General features: G+C 31.8%; 1 protein-coding gene across 15 annotated transcripts in view; it reads left to right on the forward strand.

The window, feature by feature from the left end:
• Positions 1-18,989, forward strand: part of ADGRL3 (adhesion G protein-coupled receptor L3) — a 571,267-nt gene that overhangs the window by 485,186 nt on the left and 67,092 nt on the right. For all 15 annotated transcript variants that reach the window (XM_031942424.1, XM_031942418.1, XM_031942420.1 and 12 more), the window contains 2 exons: positions 2,766-2,832; positions 4,144-4,235. In XM_031942424.1, coding sequence (XP_031798284.1) covers positions 2,766-2,832; positions 4,144-4,235 — 159 coding nt within the window. The remainder of the gene's footprint in view (positions 1-2,765; positions 2,833-4,143; positions 4,236-18,989) is intronic.

Below are 18,989 nucleotides of genomic sequence, written 5' to 3' on the forward strand. Positions count from 1 at the left end.
TTTCTATGGTTTAACTACATAATAGAGGAGAACCTTGAGGAAGTAATCTTGTAGCCTTCCTATTTTAAGGGGGAAAATGAACATTTCACTCCAATTGTAAAGGCTGTGGTTATAGCCTTAGCTTTTGAGAAGGGAGCATGGTAGTAACAGAAAGAGAGAATCAGAGAATTTCACAGTTGAAAGCGAATGTTTCCCGATTACTACTGGAAGCATCCCACCTACAATATCCATGACATTAATGCTCACTTAGGAATTGCTCAAAAGGTTCCAGGGATGGGGACAGACCTTAGAAGGCAACACATGATAAACTGATATAAGTAAGGCTACATCCTGCTGTGTAGAAACTATTCCTATATAGATTAGTTCATGTATGCACTGCTGTATTAAAGGAAGAAGTAATTGATAGAGTTCTTTTCTTCCTACATGTTCTATTGGACTAAGTCCTCAAGCAGAACAAAACTATATGCCCTATTCCACATGATAACCTTCAGATATTTGAACACAGCAATTATGCGCTCCCATTCCCCCAAGTCTTTCTCTTCTATAGATTCAATAAACTCACTTCATAGGATCATAAATTTAGAGCTAGAAGAGACCTCAGAGATTGTATAATCCTGAACATTCTTTTAGCAGATAACGGAACAAAAACCCTGAGAGGTTAAATGATTGGTTCAAGCTGTGAGTAGTGGAATCAGAGTTTTTACTCAATTCCATAGTCAGGCTGCTTTTCATTATCATGCTGCCTTTCCTTTCCTTTTACTAATTCTCACATGATTTAGCTTTAAATCCCTTCACCATCCTGTTTTTCCTTCCACTGGAACGATTCATCTCATCAGTGTTCTAATAATGTATTAGGGGCTAGATTTTTCTTATAACTGAATCCAGTATTCCAGTTGTGGTCTAGCTATATGTAGCTCCATCTCCTTTTCCATTGCTGGTGATGACTGGTCCCTATTTATGGTGAAAAGAGATTGGGTAAAGCATTTTTAAGGACCTCTGGAGAAGAGACAAGAAAAATGAGCAGTGGATTTGTTCAAAACATATTTCTGTCACTTATTACATGGATGATGTTGGGTGTGTTATTAGGACTTCAGTTTTCTCATCTGTAAAATAGAACTGATTATCTTTTAATCTCATTTCCAGCTCACAGTTTGTGATCCTAGAACCCCTTTCTGGTTTGGGTCAACCATCCACATGCAGAAAACATTTGTAAATCATAGCATCATAAAACCAGAATACATCTGGGTCATTGTCTATTATTCTTATTTTCTAGAAAAGGAAACTGAGATCTCCAGAGACAGTTTAAATTTGGAATCTATAATTGCAGCACAAAAGAATATAGAATATCTAGTCTGAATTACTCTTGTTAAAAAAATCAATCAATATAAAAAAGTATTGCTCGAAATTCTAATCTTGAGGCTTAAAAAAACCCACCCATACATATTTTTTTCTTATTCACACAAACTTAGAGCTATTATCTTCAATTGTAGTTTCACCATTTCTCCCTATCCCCCTTCAGACTAGAATGATAATTATGGTGATAACCCTCATCTAGATCTGTATGTGTAATTATGCATATATAGGTACATATAAGCAATATATTTCTTAATGAATTGAATTATTTTGAATTATTTTCATCATCACATTAGGTTTAGGAGCCATGAAGTTTTAATCCTGTGTTTTTTATAAACTGATACATTAAGAATCAACAACTAGTTGTTAACTGAATATTAACTAGATTTCTTTCTTAGTTGTTCTTGTGTGATCTAAAAATATGATTTTATATACTACTATATCATTTGGTTTTAGAAAAAAAAGGGTATTTTGTTGTTTTACAATTATAGCAGTACTAAACACTTGGTGCTTTTTTTTTTCTGTTGAGCCCACTTGCCAGACTACTAATTAATGTTTACCATTTTAGTTGTTTACTCTTTTAATTATGCCTGCAAATACAGCACAATTACAAATAATGCAAGATATTATTATTTCTAGCATCATGTAATTTGCCAAAATTTACATTCATCTGTCTTATAACAAGTTTCTTCCATTTTGTCTTCCTGTCATTCTGAAGAATGAAAGTGTAATTTCCCAGAGGCCTTTAGAATTGGGGGTGTATTAAATGTAGCTGAAATTAAGTGATTAATAATTTAGTTTTAGGTCATGAATCAATTTCATAGGATGCTGAAGATCATTTGCAGCCTTAGATACATTAAGTGGTAACAATGCACTTTTTAGATCTAAAAAGCTCTGAAAGGTTGACTGCCCAACCTAATTAAACTACAAACTTCTGATACCAAATTATTTCCTTTTGTACTGAATTTTCTCAGATCTTCTTGACAGAAAAATGTCACTCTATCTGACAGCTGATAGACAGGCTATATAGTACCATAATTGGAAAGAAAAGGATAGCTTAAGGCTACAAGATCTAATGCTCTGTTTGGCTTTTTTCCCCCCTTTTTTCTTTTTCTTTTTTCTTTTTTTTCTTTTTTTGATGAAGGTTTCTATGTCAGATACAAAAGGCCCTAGCAACTAAGGCCAATGCCATTTTCCCCTAGCTTCCTCCAGAAATAATTATCTAACTCCATCAATAGTGCTGTCAGAAATTGGGCACATAATTCAACATTTAAATGAACAAGCAATGTAATATTTCCTGTCTCCCAGTGGAATACTTTGCAGCTCACATTCTTCTCTGTCACTCCTTCACTCTTGATATATGTCCCATGTGTAGTCTTTGAATACCTCCTGTCCTTTCTGTTTCACTACAGTTGTTGGCTCCGGCTTGACACCTACTTCATTTGGAGTTTTATAGGACCAGCAACCTTGATAATTATGGTAAGAACTCTTAATGAACTACTCTATCTCCCAGGTCAAGAAAGGAAATTTGCACTGTTCCCTTACTGTATATTTTTAATTTACACAGATTAATTTGGGGGAAAGCATGTACTTATTTGACCCCACCTAACTCGAGCAATTAGGAACTCATTGTGGGAAACTCTGCATTACAAAATACTTGGTCAATTTCTTTGGGAGAAGAAAACATGCACCTGAAATAATATGAATATTATTCTGTGTTGTATCAGAAAAAATAGTCTGAAAAAGCTTTTCTGTCCTAGGCATATAGGAAAAAAAAAACTACTTTGCATTTTGATTCAAGGATATTTTTCATTTCTGTTCTGGAAAAAATGAAATAATTCAAAATTGCATCATCAAACATTTGGTATGATTAATAAAATCATACTCGGAAATTGGAGAGAGGAAAAAAAGAGAATTTTTTTTTAATTTCACATAGATTAAAGACAATGAGTTCCATGATTAGTAAACTTAATTTCTATACAGCAGAAGGTAATGTAAAGGAAAAAATGAAATGAATCAAGGTTGACCTAGAGTTTATTTTTCTTCTTCATGGATTTTTGAAGTATTGAGTATAGAATATTGATAGTTACAGAAGTAACCAAAGCTATTTGACTTATATGGGATAGTTAAAAAGAAAAAGAGAAATTCAAAATGTGATTGCTCCTTTGGGTAACATTTATCTGTGACATAAGAAAGTAGACAAGGATTTGGGGATTTTTAAACATGCATTTCTGAATATTACTGAGTCTTCTGGTTCTAATAATTTCAGTGATTAGGTATTTACTACTTTAGATAAATTTTGCCTGACACTGGAACCTAAGATGACTTTTCCAATCCTAGCATATTGATTGTTGTGGAATAGGCCCTTTGTGTAAAACAAGATTTGAAAATTTAACTTGTTACAATCATTTTGGGAATATCATCAGGACAGATTTTGTAAGAAACATATATTAACTTAAAAAAAATTAAAGTGTACTCTACAGAGAAACAAAAGTGCTATTACAATGTTGTTGTTTTTTTAAAAATTTCCACTACATAATTTGGACTACTTCCTTTGACATCATGACTGGTTCTCTACTTAGGTATAGTTGCCCCCAAAGTGGTGCCTATCTCAGTGGTATCCCAATTCTCCTAACTGGCTTCTTGCCTTGACTAAAATACTAGGTAATCATCTGTGATTCAATCTCTTTAAAACTAGTGCGAGCTAATTTCCCCGAGCAGCTCATCTGTTACAGAGAGTAGACTTCTCCATTCCAGTTCTGCTACATAACACATCCTTTTATATTCCAGCTTAATGTAATCTTCCTTGGGATTGCTTTATATAAGATGTTTCATCATACTGCCATATTGAAACCTGAATCTGGCTGTCTTGATAACATCAAGTAAGTGATTTTTCCCCTTCCATTTCTTTGGTATGCTCATATAGAACTGTTCCCTTTTGACCTGAATATTGCTGAAGTGGCTCATTCTGACTGAGAATAAGTAGAATGAAACTTTATCTTTGAAAGAACTTTCTTTATCTCCTAAACATCTATTTGCAGCATTATTATTTTCAGGGTTTTTTTTGTAAACAAAACAAAGATGATTTTGCTTTTGTTTAAAAGTAATGTATACATTTAAAAGAGATTGAGATTTTAATTGGTCATGTAGGGTTATTTATATCCTTTAGGAAAAAGAGAATACCTTGAGTTTATAATGAGCTATAATTATTTGTTACTTGTTATTTGGTGAATTATATTAGTTCTTTCTGAATATATATATATCTGCTTTGTCAACATATACTGCACATTCATTTAATATTCTCATAATATATGCGAATTTTGTTAAACTTCCCTAACAACAATGTGTCATCACAACATAGACTCCTTACTTTTAATGGTGGTTCATAATCTGTAAGATAAGAGTAATACTACTAGTCCAATGACAACTAGTCTACATTAAAATATGTTATTGCTTCTCAAATACTATTGTCTCTTGAGAAATTACCATCAGAAGTTTTTTTTTAAAGCTCTGGAACTTAAATAGAATTCTTCCCTGCAGAGAAGTGAAATGTTACACCCCATTTTTTGACCAAAAATCTGCCAACAAACATGTTGTTGCGACATGATTTAAAAGTAGTATTGTATAACAATCTCTTTCATGCAGATGTTGCTTTAATTATAAACAAGGCACAGTGCATGAGTTTGTAAAGAACAAGGGAGACTATTTCCTTGCTTCTTGGTGGGGTATAATTATGTTCTCATGCATCTGAGCAGATATGTATCACTCTAGGTCACCCCACCCCTCTCTCCTGAGCAGTCTTCTTTCCTTTCTTTTATTTCTTCCTATTACTGCTTTTCCCTATTATGTACATGGTTTGTGGTACATGACAGGTGCTTAATAAATGTTTGCTAAATTAAATTGATTATTTCCAATTATCCCACTTCACCAAAGCTTGAAATCCTGGACAGGTAGCTGGGATGGTGAGAGAGAAGGGAATAAAAAGGGCAAAGTTGTAGGAGGAGGGGGATGGGGAGAAGCAGGGATAGGGGCAGTGTTGTTAATGGTTCTGATTTTCTGAATTATTTTCCTTTACCTCTAGCACTGAATAGCCTAATAAGCAGGTTTTTGGATCTGCCTAAAGGTCCCAGAAACACTACATTTGTAAAATAAAGAAATAAAAAAGAGCAACAGTTGCTTTTTAAGCAGGGAAATTATTTCATTTTACTAGATTATATCTAGTAAATAGATATAAATCTGAAAGAATATACTGAAAGAATATAAATCCTAGTTACAATATCATAATTGCCTAATAAATTTTGTGATGTTTGTTAGTATGTTGAGAATAAATGATTTCTAAAGAAAACCTGTTTTTTTCACAGAATAATCACACCTGAGCCCAAATAAAAGTAATCTTAAATAATCACAGATATTTCGGCTGTCAAGTATTTACCTTTACCATTTGCTAACATGGACTATGTTCATATTCTGATTTCATATTTCTGATATTAAAATACTTTATATTTAATGGGTCAACTTTTCCACTCATTTGAACATCAAAAAAATGTTGAAGATCATCACATGATAATAGTAATATCAAAGCATCCATCAACTGAGAAAATGGAGATGAGTCATGCTGGAGTTACATTAAAATATACTCCCCATTTCTAAGATTGGTGGATCACTTGAGCTAGAAAGCACTAAGGCTAAACCATTCAACATCATCATTAACTCTAACATCAAAATAGTGAGCCAGTGGGAGTGGGCGGTTACCAAATACCTAAGGAGGGAAAGGCTAGCTCAAGTTAGAAATTGGAGCAGGTCAAAATTTGTACACTGATTAGCAGGGGGATTCATCCATAAATAGTAGTAGCACCGCCAGATAGGGAGACATTCTCCAAAAGTGAAAAAATAAAGGCAATATATATTGAAAAAAAAAGCTACTGTGAATTTACTAATCTTTATATGAAGTTGCATTTTATTAACCATAGCAGTTTCTGTGTTCATTTATAAGGTATGAAAATATATGTATGAGACAGTTGTTCTCTCAACTGAAGGCATCTTTCTAAGTAAAGTGTATCAGGGATATGTAGATTCATAAAACCCTTACCATAACTCCATCTCTAGAACTTCTCTTCTCAACAATGGGTTTTTGACCCTCCATATTGGGAAATATTGCTTTAAATATGCTTATGTCACATTGCTAGTTGACATCAGAGTAAAGTTAGATATGAATGCTGTAATTTCATCAAGTATTGCAAATATTATTACAATAATCTGTGACATATTAGCAACATGGACACAGTGGACTCCTCATTTGTTCAAGGATTATTGTGAGAGTGAAGCCTAATTTTTTCATGTTTTCTCTTATATTCCTTACTAAACAATGTCCCTGCTTAATCATTATTGAATGAATAAATATGATGCATTATGAATAAAATTTAGAAATGTATTGCATATATATATATATGTATACATGTATACATACATATGTTGCTGGTTTACATGCATAATATAGTTTAATCCATCACTTCAGTTAATCATTTGGAAGACAGTGATTATTCTAGAATAAGAAAATGGGTATTCATATATCATTAATGTCCATAGTAAAATCTACATAAATTATTCAGTGAACAAAATTTACTATCAGGAATGAATGGTGAATAGTTTAAATAATTCTCTCCACCATTGAAATGCAGTCTTGCAGAGGAAATTGTGGGTATGTTTTCTTAATTGATGAATTAATAGAAAATTATTTGAACAATGAAATTTGCGATCTTTAATATTACATGAATATAATTTGCACGTTGGCATTATGTTTAGGTTTGAATGTAATTTATGTGGCTTAAGATTTGTGTCACTGGTAATAAAGGTAACAAAGCATTGTTAGATTTCGTTTTGCTTAATAAAATACATGTGTCCATTTCAAATCAAGAAAACAAAGGAATTTAAGAAAATTTATGATCGAACAAAGCTAGCAATTATTTGCTGTGAGTAATCCTTTATACTTATATTTTTGCTACCTTTGTAAGTTTACCAGGAAGTTATTCAACAGGTTATCTCAATGATTTTAATTGTATTTTATGTGTCCCAATATACATTTGTCTGAACAGTATTATGCTCAATAGATTTGGTTACCATACTTTCAAAATACAATTATAATTTAATATGCATATTTATATTATTCAAAACATCTTATCTTCCCTGGTCTGCTATATAAAAATAATAATTTTCTTAATTTCATTGTTCTGCATAATATAAAAAATCGTGATAGTTTAACTTATTAACTTAATTTTATGAAAAAAACCTACCAGATATATTTGTGATAAGAGATATTCAGTATTAAAAATCAGCTTGAAAATCCATTTTACATTTACAGTTTTCATGCACCTTTTTTTCTTAGTGAGAATATACTCATGAAATTGGTCTTTGAGCCAATTTAGTAACAAAACATTTGCTCAATTTTTCCTAGTTAACTCATATCTAATGCCATCACCTATCTTTTCAAGTTTTAACTATATATTCAATTTTTTGAAATGTGCTAAAATTACAGAATGTCAAGGCATTAATTGTTTTATTCTAAAATCAGATGTATTTTCCAGTGTAATAAATTTTGTCAATATAGGTGTCCTTCAAAAATTAATGTAGAACAAACCGAGAAATGGGAAGTATGAAGCAAATGAATTTGAGTTTCAAGTCCCATTTTACCTTTTAAAAATGAACTTGTATACAGTCCCAGCTCTTTATGAATGTGACCATATTGTGGAAGATCTTGAATGGAAGGCAAAGGAATTTGAATTTTACCAGTTATGTAAAGAGTAGTATGAGAACAGTTTTTAAGGACATGAACTATAGAAGATTTATGCCTTAGAAAAATTATTCTTGCAATGATATAAATATAGCATTTAATAAATATATAAATATAAAAATTATATAGAAATAATAAATATAGAAAAGTCAGGAAAACCAGTTAGTAAACAACTCCCATTGTTCAAGCATGTGGTGAATTGAGACCTTTTATTGTTATGCTATCAGTTAACATTTATTAAGCTTTCTATATTCCAGACCCTGTGCTTTGTAATGATATAGCATGAACAAGGAGGGAAAACAGAGAAATGTTAAGGAGGTATAATTGAAAGAACTTGGCAACTGATTGAATATGGGAAGTAAGAGGGAGAAGCAAACATCAAATTTTGGAAATGGTAGACCAGTAAATGTTGATGTCCTATATTATAGTCAAATCAAAAGAAAGAATAGGTGTCAAGAGTGACATAACAATTTCACTTTTGCTCTATGTTGAGTTTAAGTGAATATATCCAGTTGAAAATGAAATACAGGCAATTGGAGATGTGATGGTTCTGCTCAGAGGTTAGAACTAGAAGTACAAATCTATGATGCAATTGTAAAAAAGGTGATAATTGAAGTTGTAGGAGTGAGTGTAATACCAAAGGAAAGAGTATAGGGAAAGGAAAAAAGGACCAAAATATAGAGCCTTAGGAAAAACTTACATTAGATACAAGAGGATGAGAATGAGAACTAGGCAGAGGATGTTGTGGATGAGATGAAGAAGATTACAATTTAAAAAATAAAGATTAGATTTGTGTGTGTGTGTGATTAGAAAGATAGACTGAGCACCAACTGATTATTATATAGTCTCTGAAGTAAAGAAAAGAAAAATAGGAAAACAGGGAAAGCAAATATTTCTAAATATAATACGTAGTTCACAATAAGCAAATCTTCATGAGACAGACCAATTCTGTTAAACGATAATATCTAGTCGCATTTTTAATCTGTCTTCTCAACAAAGAATTTCTAAGCAAAACATATTCACACTGTCCATTATTGTTCCAGTAATCCTCTATCTGGATTTAAAAGGCTGATAGTCACAGATATGCAGATATAGTTACAAATATGAAATTTGTCAAAGCTACTTAAATATATCCTATTTTTGTCACTCTATATTATATGTATACTATATAATAAATACATTATATAATAAATATACCACAATAAATCATTGTCACTATATTCACTTAATTCACTAATTAATAATTAAATCAGTAAAGGGTTCAACTACATTAGGACTCACAATTTTTAAGGACAATATTATATTTAAAAGTCCCTTTTCTTTCAACAATGATATGTGATACTTAGTGCAAAAGAATTTTCATGCCTAATGTTGAGATTATGCAATCAAGGCTTAAGGATATTGCTACTTGCCCAAAGTTGCATTGCTACTAAGGGGTATCAGAGGTGATATTTGAACTTTGAAGTCTCTTTAGCTTGAGTTCATTGATCATTTCATTATAACAAACCATCTCTTTGTATGTGATAGTAAGAAAGGAAGATTACAGGATCATTGAGTTAGATTTGGAAGACAACTTAGAGTCCATTAAGGTCAACCTCTTCATTTTATAGATGAGCAAACTGAGGGACGGGGAAGTTAAGTGACCTCGCCAGGAGCATGATAATCTGAGGCAAAACATTCAAACTTAAGTCTTTTTGACGTAAGTCTAGTGTTCTGCCATGTTACCTAGATAATTTGTGATTGAAAAAAATATTTTCTCATTTTTATGAATGATTTTCATATAAATCAGTTGGTCAATAAGCACCTATTAAGTACCCACAATATTCCAAGAATTGGGTTAGGTACTGGTAATAAACCATAAAACATAAAACACATGATCTCTGTTCTCAAGGACCACACCTAATGAAGAAGGCAACATACAATCATGTAAGTTTAAGATATAGTATAAATAGGGATTATCACAGATAGATGACACTAATTGAGAGTCCATAACAATGTCCAATGGTTGGTGGGCATTTTTTGTAAGAAGATCCAACAAAGGACATAATGTAGCTAGACCAGAAGGGAACCAAAAGATGGAGCATTTCACAAAAAACTGCAGAGTAATTTTCAGAGTCTATCACAAGAGTGCTTTTCTGTGACATTCCAGAAGCACATCACATTCATTTGTAATGACTATCTCTTATATCAAAGATTAAAAAAAAAAAATAAAGCAACTCAGCAAAATTAACCAACAAATTTTGTCTAACAGCATAAACAATATTCCATACCTAGAATATAATAAGTAAAAAGGGCAATGAAGGGAAAGAGATGCACAGAAAAATGTACCTATATCCATTATAAGAAAAACAGTTATTTTGAAAAATGAATAGTTATAGTGTTGACATTTCAAAAGCACCTTAAAGTTTATAAAGTGCTTTCTGTACATTATCTCATTTGATCCTAATATACTGTGAGATCAGCACTACAGGCATTATCACACACATTATTTCTAAATCTATACATAGATTATTTTATATTAATAACTTTACATAGACTATTTAATTTGATCCTTCCACCAACCCTAAGAGATATCAGTAATTACCAGGGATTATCATGGACATTTTATTGAAATATTATCCAAGATATTTTATAATAAGATAAGCTCGCTTCCCCAAGGTGTCATAACTACAGAATGTCAATATAATCTTGATACCATAACTCCAAATCCAATAACTCTCAGATGAAGGAATCATTAATATTTTTAGGAATGGCAGTTGATGGGGGAGGGGATAGAGATGAGATGCAAGGAACTTAGTGTGTGTCAGTGACAATTACTCCTCCTAAGTCTTTTCAAGTAGCTCTTCCCCTTGGCAGAATTATACATTCAAGCACTATCTTTTAATTTTCTTGTGTTTTCCAGTCTCCAGCACTCGCTTCTTAACTGCAGGATGAAAAAATATACCATAGGAACATTTTGTGAGGTTGAAAAATGTACCTTTTTTCTGATATCATTATTTGTTCCTTAAGGTTGAACTTGCATAATCCCTCAGGCTTTTTTTTTTTTTTTTTTTTTTTTTTTGGCACCTGTCAGTGCCCTAATGACATATAAATGATTTTGTTTAAAGTGCCATTAAGAATTACAAAAAATCATATCTGAGGGATCATAGTAAAATTTAAACTGGTCCCATAATGAAAGAATTGTCTCCAGGGGTGGCATGATTAATTAATCAAAAGCAATTTGTGCAATCATTGTTGGGAGGAGGGGTGGGAATCCTCAATAAGATTGGACACCTGCCACATTTAAAGTTATGTAGGGATCTTAATATGCTTCCTGATAGCTTGGGGGAATGAATAAAAAAATACATCATCATAATGACATGTATAATAATTCATTCTATTTCTTAAAGAAGGTAACCTTTACTTTGATGACTGCTTTTAGCCAGGTAATAAGGTTAATTCTATTAGAATTTCTTTTAGCTAAATTTAAATTATTCTAATATTTATGGGTGGTTGTGATAATCATGAAATATTTAGATAATGAGATAGAATTTCAAATAACAGAAAATATGAACTTTAATTTAAGGTTTTTGTATTCTATTTTATTCTTTATAGACTTTCCCTTTTCTTCTTATCTACATATTTAATGTTATTGCCAATTTTGTAACTTTTCCTAGCCCCTCATTCAGATCTCTTTGAAATTAAATAATTTGAAGCTCTGTGAGTACAGTTAATGGATTTAGGAGTCATGTTTGATGGAAATGTCTATCAAACTCATAAAACTTCTATAAGTTAGTCTAAAAAACCTTAGAATTTCCTCATTCTTAATAATTCAATTAATGATGTCAGAGTAGTAGTTTGGATTACTAAAAAAAGAAAACTAAATTTAAGAATATTATGGATTATTTAACTATCAGTACTGTATACTTCAAGACTGACCAAACATCCTGGAAGTTTACTTGACTAATATATTTATTGTTTAATATAAAAATATTGAATAAGATAAAATTTATTGTAAGTATTTATGCTTAGTTTGATAAAGTATTTGAAAGATTCCAATTATTTATAATGATCTGCTCCCAAATTGTGAAATTTAAAAAAATTGTTACTCTTTTAACTCATCATTAACTCTGGCAGAAGAGATAATTTTCTAAATGATGTCAGTACCTTAGCATTTGGGATTTACTCAAAACACAAGTAGCACAATTCCAAAAAATATTTAGTTTGGTGTAGGATTTTAAGATAGCAGAACATTTTTGTCATATAAAATAAGAAAGCATCCATGTTCAATTGATAATTATGCCTTTTCAATTTCTTTTCTTTCTTTCTCCAAGTATGAAAAGTCAAAGAGAAAACCTATATATATATATTTCAGAAATATTCCAAACCAGGCACTCAATGATTTGTTCCAAATAGAATTACTTAGAACTTTCAGGATTCCAGCTGCATTTGATCCAGAATTTCTGCGGTCTTCCCCCAAAGTTATTTGTTAGTCATCTCCATTTCAGCACTTAAGATCTTTTATTTGGTTCTCACTACTGACATTAATAGTAGGAATTACATATCTGCTCCTACTTTTCCAAGGGCATTATAATTTAAGAGGATTATTCGTTTGTATGCATTTTTTTTGGCTTTCTTTTTTTGTTATTTTTTAAAATCTAATTTATTAAATAAACTACTAATTTATTAATGATATATTTCATATTTATAATTGATGTTTCACATATCATAAAATGTTTAACATAATGACTGACTCAAGCATATTGCTGGTATAATGCATTGATCATGAAAGCAACCAGTATTTCAAACACAGCAGACAGAATTATGAGAATTATGTTTATGTTAGGAAAGTGGAAGTAGTAACATAAAAATGTTAGAACATAAATCTAAAGCTACTTTTTTTCTTAATTTAAGATTACAAAGAATGATTGAGAGATTTTGCATTCCTTCAGTTTTTAGATAATAATTAGAATGTGAAATGCTCTCATTTGCCACATTTACTATACACAAAATCACCCCAAATCAGAAAAAGCCCTCTAATCTCTTATTCTGTGGAGCCAGAGATGCTCCATGTTCTGATTCGTATCTACAGGATGAATTGTAGCATAGTACTAGTAATGAAGGACACATATTAAATCTAGTGACCTAGTACAATATTTGAAAAGGGTAACTGAAATATAAAATTGTAGCAATTAAAGATTAAATGGATTGCTTTGTTGTCTATACCAGGTCTGTTCTTGGTTGAAAAGTTTTCTTAATGTGATATCACTTTCATTTCCTACCCTTTATAATATTGCAATGATTGCAAAAGAGTTGATTTGTGAGGTAAATGATAATCTTTCCATGGACAGGTGTCTTCCTTTAAAGTAATTCACTCAATAATTATTGATCTCAAAAGATATTAAATACTGAAGGCCTAGCTCTGAAATCATTCATCAAGATTATTGACTTAAAAGGTCATATTTATATTTCATATAAATGATTGCAGGTACATAAATGTCCAAGAACTTCATTGAACCTTTATGATGCAATAAGTTAGAAATTTAAACTGTTGTGACTAGTAACTCCACTGTATAATTTTTTTAAAGCTATAAAAGAGATATTACAAAATTTTGACTATTGTTGTTATTATTTCCACACTTTTGAGTTCATCAGGGTAGGGAATTTCCAGCATGGAAATTTCCTAGAACACTGTAAATTGTCAACTTCTCTGTAATCTTATAAGATAATAGATTTAGAATTGGGAGGAAACCTACACGTCATTTTGTCTAAATCCTTTATTTTATAAATTAGGAAACTGAGGCTCTGAGAGGTTTAATGTCCTACCCAAAGGCATATCGATTAATAAAGTCATTTAACCTTCCAGAGTACTTGTCTTAGATACCTTCTTGAGGCACCAAAAAGATAAATATGTGACTTGTTCATGTTTTTAGTTTTCAGAGCTATAACTGAATTCTTCCTGACTATAATGTCATTCTCCATCCAACCTGCCACACTAATGCTCTGCTATTAATTACTAACAATTAGTCATTAATCACTTATTAAACACCTCCTCTGTGCTGGATGCTGTGCTAAACACTAGGAGAAATGAGGAATATATGTTGAGATTCTGTGAAACACATCAGCTTTTTTTTTTTTTTTTGTAATTGATATCAATAAAAGATATTATTTAACATTATTCAGATTATTTTCAAATTATTTAGCAAAATATCACAACTCTTAAAAACTTTTAAATAACTAGTTCAGTCATCATATATATGTATATGTGTATACATATGTATTTTATATATATATATATATAAAATCTTTTGTTCCTTTTACAGATGGTTTAAGCCACATTATATAGTGCATGCTCTACAATAAAGCTATAAACTAAATTCTCTAAAAAGCGAGAGTCTAATGAAAGACATATTTTGCAGAAGGATTATCCTTCTGTTTCTTTCTGTCACTACTGAATTTTAGAACCTTTGGTTATATGCTTTTGAAAAAGAGCCACAAATTTAGGAGAACCTTGATTAACCCCAAAATTATTGTATCCTCATTTGTAAAGTTATAACTTATGCATAATGGTATGAAACTCACAGATGTTATTATAAAAATAATTATCTTTTCTAGCATAACTATTACATATGCTTTCAGAATTCAGAGAAATTCTTTCTCACTGAATGAAAAATGGAATCTATGTAAATAAAATGAAGTGAATAATTTGGAAACTATTGTTAGAGAAAATCATTTTAGAGGCAAGGTGGTATAGTGAAAACAGATTTGGCCTTAAATCAATTCAAGCCAAATCTTTGAAACACACTATTTGTGTAACTGTTAGTAAGCAACTTTTGTAGGTATGTTAGGGCTCTAAGTTACAAAGGTACCTGTTGATATTGATAAAAAGGGAGTTTGCTCATCTGAGTGTTCCCTATAACCATAAATCCAAAATGTAGTTCCTATCCCTGTTCCATATGTAACAAGTCCAAATCCCCTTATAGATGGAAATTCTGTAAATCTTCCCCCTTTCCACAATGGTACCTGGGAAAATGCTGGGTGCTGTGGCTATTGATATAAAAATACAAAAGAGCTTGTATTTTAAAAGAATCTCTGACAGAATTTGCTGGATTGTATTTATAATCTTGCAGGATTATAAAGTGATCATTGGACCAATTTCGCTCATATACAAAACAAAAATAACTTTAAAGTTAATACAAAGTATGATGAATAATTCAATGACTCACCACAAAATCATGTTGTCTAAAAATACATTGAAACATTAATGTATGTGTGTGTGTGTGTGTGTGTGTGTGTTAATAACTGCTTTCTCACTAACATACTACCCTCTTCATAGAATGGAGCTATTGCTAAACTCTTAGTCTCACTTCTACCATCCTATGAACTAGATCAGGGATTGGCAAACTACAATGGATGGTAAAATGTAATGTAGAAACCATTCTTAGCTCTCATGGGCCATTGTTTTCCACCCCCTGGCCAAAAACTAGAGACGGAACCTGTTAGAGCAGCACCTGTTAGATAAAGAATTAGATTAGAAGGTTTCTAAAGTTTCTTACTACGTGCTATACCACGCTCCAGCAGATTCTGCCAAGCCGGAAAGGATCTGAGTATGGATCCATATGTCTAATATGTCTATTATCTAAGGACCAATCTGGTGACATTTGACATGGCTCCTCACCATGAGATTGTAAGCAACTTGGTTAATAAATACCAAAGCCTAAATCCCCAAAAAAGTTTTTGCATATTTCAAGACTCAAAATCTCTGGGGCATTTCTAGACTATTCCAACATTAGTTGAGTTAACTAATTTCTCTCCAAAGGCCCCTTTTAAGATTCCAAAATGGAGGATTGCACGTAATAATCTTAAATGACTCCTTGTCTTTGGTGTTTTAGAGTCAATAAGCCAAACACTCTACAAAAATATAACATGTACTTTTTTGGCATATCACTGCCACTTATACTGTCTTCTCAAGAAAATCACTGATGAGGAAGAGGGTAGGCAAGGTGAGAGAAATCTCTTCCTCTTTTCTCATACATAGTCAAAAGAAAGTTTACAAAAGAGCCATCAAAAGATGAATATTTCCCTTTAGTTTCTTTCCTTGGTTTCTTATTGGTCCTTCTTGAATCTGTGAACAATTATCTTTGTGGCAACTTCTGACACTGTCTAGCAATCAGAAATTTCTATGTTATCGTGACGGATAAAGATCAGTTTAGCACTTGGCCAATGTTCATCCAATGGAGTATACATTTATTAAGCACATGCCATGTGCTAAGTACTATATTAAACACTGGAGATATGATTAATGATAGGAAAATTAGACCCTGTCCTCAAGGAGCTTACAATCTAAAAAAGGAATGGGAAAGAACAGGGTTGAGGGTTGGTGGGGGACTGGGTACTATCTTGGTCTGTATAGTTGAAACCAGACAGAGCAGCAGATAAAAAATGGAGTGAGCCGAGTGTCCAGTTTCAGCCCTCTATAAAGAAAATCACTGGGAGGAGTTTAGTACTTCTCCAACCCCTTTAATCAGAGGGGAAAGGAAGCTGAAAGAAGGGTTCCTTCATTCAGCTATATGATGGTGAGTTTGGAAGTGATGAGTTTACATAAGGAAGAGCATCTGAAGCCATGCAGAGCATCAGATGCAAAATGGAGTGATATTACCCCAGAGAAGGGACCAGAGCATCATCTGATGTCTCATAGGGAGTGCTACAATCCAGAGGAGCTAAGAGTTGCCCTGATGACACTTTTACCTCTTCATATTATCATACACATCATATCTTCATATTATTTCATCTCCCACAAAGAAGAGAAATATATTTTCATATCTCTTCTGTGGGAAGAAACTTGGCCATTATAACAGATCCTTATTTTCCTTTCATTTTATTTTTTTTATTATTATTTTTTTTATTTAATAGCCTTTTATTTACAGGTTATATGCATGGGTAACTTTACAGCATTAACAATTGCTAAACCTCTTGTTCCAATTTTTCCTTTCATTTTAAAATGTTCATTATTAAGCAAACCTCAAGCTAGGAAAAAAACTCAGTTGCTTAGAATGTAGAAGATATGAATAATAGTATGTGGTTTAAGAAGCAGAGGAGTAGTTTGATAAAATTGGAAAAGGTATGTGGGAGACATTATGGAAGGGCTCGAATTTCAAGCTAAAAATGTTTGGACTTCATTTGGTAGATGGTGAAAGTTACTACAGGTCCCTGAATGGCAGTGTGATACAATCATCTCTATACATTAGGAATGCTTATTTGATAATGGTATTAAAATGGATTGGAGAAGGGAGAGAGAGATAAAGGCTTAATGATGTTTAGGGAATTGTTGCAACAGTCCAAAAGATAAATGATATTATATTAAACATATTCAAATGTACCTTAGAGTTAATTTTCCCTGTCTTGAGAGGAATCATACACTGCAATGGATGTTAAGTGTTTATTTGTTGAAAGTAACTATGGCACTCCTATACATATTCAGCAGACCTCCTGGTAGCTAGAGTCATACAGATATATCCTTGTGCCACTGTGAAGATTTTGGGAGCTGATAATTAAGGTACTATATTGCTGCCCCTTTAAAAATGTCCAACTCTGCTTTCCATTTCCTGTTGTTTTGCTCTCTAATTACTGACTTAATCAGTTGTTTAAATTGATTAAAATCAATTGCTTATTAGCTAAGCACCTCTTAATGTATCAGTAATTGAAGCATTGGCCTTTAAAGGTGTTTTTTCAGAGGGTAGGAATATACTTGACTGCAGCAATCAGCCATTTCTGACCTTTTCTTTCCAACCCTGTGGTGAAATCAATGACTAAAAATGTTTATTTTATAATAATATTAGAACATAATAACAAAACAAGTTAACATCAAATACAGTGAAGTATCAATATATACATTGAAGAAAATGTCCAAGTTAATTGAAGCAAATAAGTTTGTTCTTTTAAAATAAATGATAATTACAATAAAATTCTTTTTTTATTAATTGAAAGAAGAGAAAAACTAAAAATTTTGGTGAGATAATGAAGCATCACAATGAGTAGAATAGTATGGGAGCAAGCCATCAGTGTAACTATAGTAGCTTCATAATGCAAGATTTATCATGGTCCAAAGGCTGTTATTACTAATGTCTAGTGCCATCATCCAAAGGCTACAGCATTAAAATCGTAGTTACTGGTCTTTCAATAAAGTTTAAGAAGATAGATTCTTCAATTTTATCTTGTTTTATCCATCTTATGGTATCTGATTCCTCTCAAATTGAGCATATATTTCTAAAATAGTGATTTGATTTGGGGCTTCCTTCCATGATACTAAATCAGGTCTTTTAATTCAATTGCACATTATCAATCTTTCTGTTAATAGATATGGTAGTAATGTTTCCTATTCTGATACTAATGGAATAAGGGAATTAATTTAAAAAGTTGTATATTAAATACTTACTATGTACCAAACACCGTGCTTAGCATTCGACTGTGTTTAGGATACAAATATCATAGTAAAACTGTCCCCAACATCAAGGAATTTTTTTATTCTAAAAGAGAAACAAGACATTTAAAAAATGATGGCCTGTGAAGGATATTTTTGTATGAGGAGAATTCACAAGGATTTTGAGTGAAACATTAGGACACTTCATTTGACAAGCCCATTCAGGAAATGGTATTATTAAATTAATTATAGATCATTAGGTAAGAAGTAGGGGATGGTCACATATATTTTAAATGCAACATTATTGTTGTGTTAGCATGGCTGTGATTATTGTGGTGGTCATTTTTATTATTTGATTGTTTTCAATCATGTCAAATTTTTCATGATCCCTTTTGGTATATTTTGTCAAAGATACTAGATTAAGTTTGCCATTTCCTTCTCCAACTCACT

The sequence above is a fragment of the Sarcophilus harrisii genome, chromosome 6, assembly GCF_902635505.1.
Source record: "Sarcophilus harrisii chromosome 6, mSarHar1.11, whole genome shotgun sequence".
Lineage (NCBI taxonomy): Eukaryota > Metazoa > Chordata > Mammalia > Dasyuromorphia > Dasyuridae > Sarcophilus > Sarcophilus harrisii.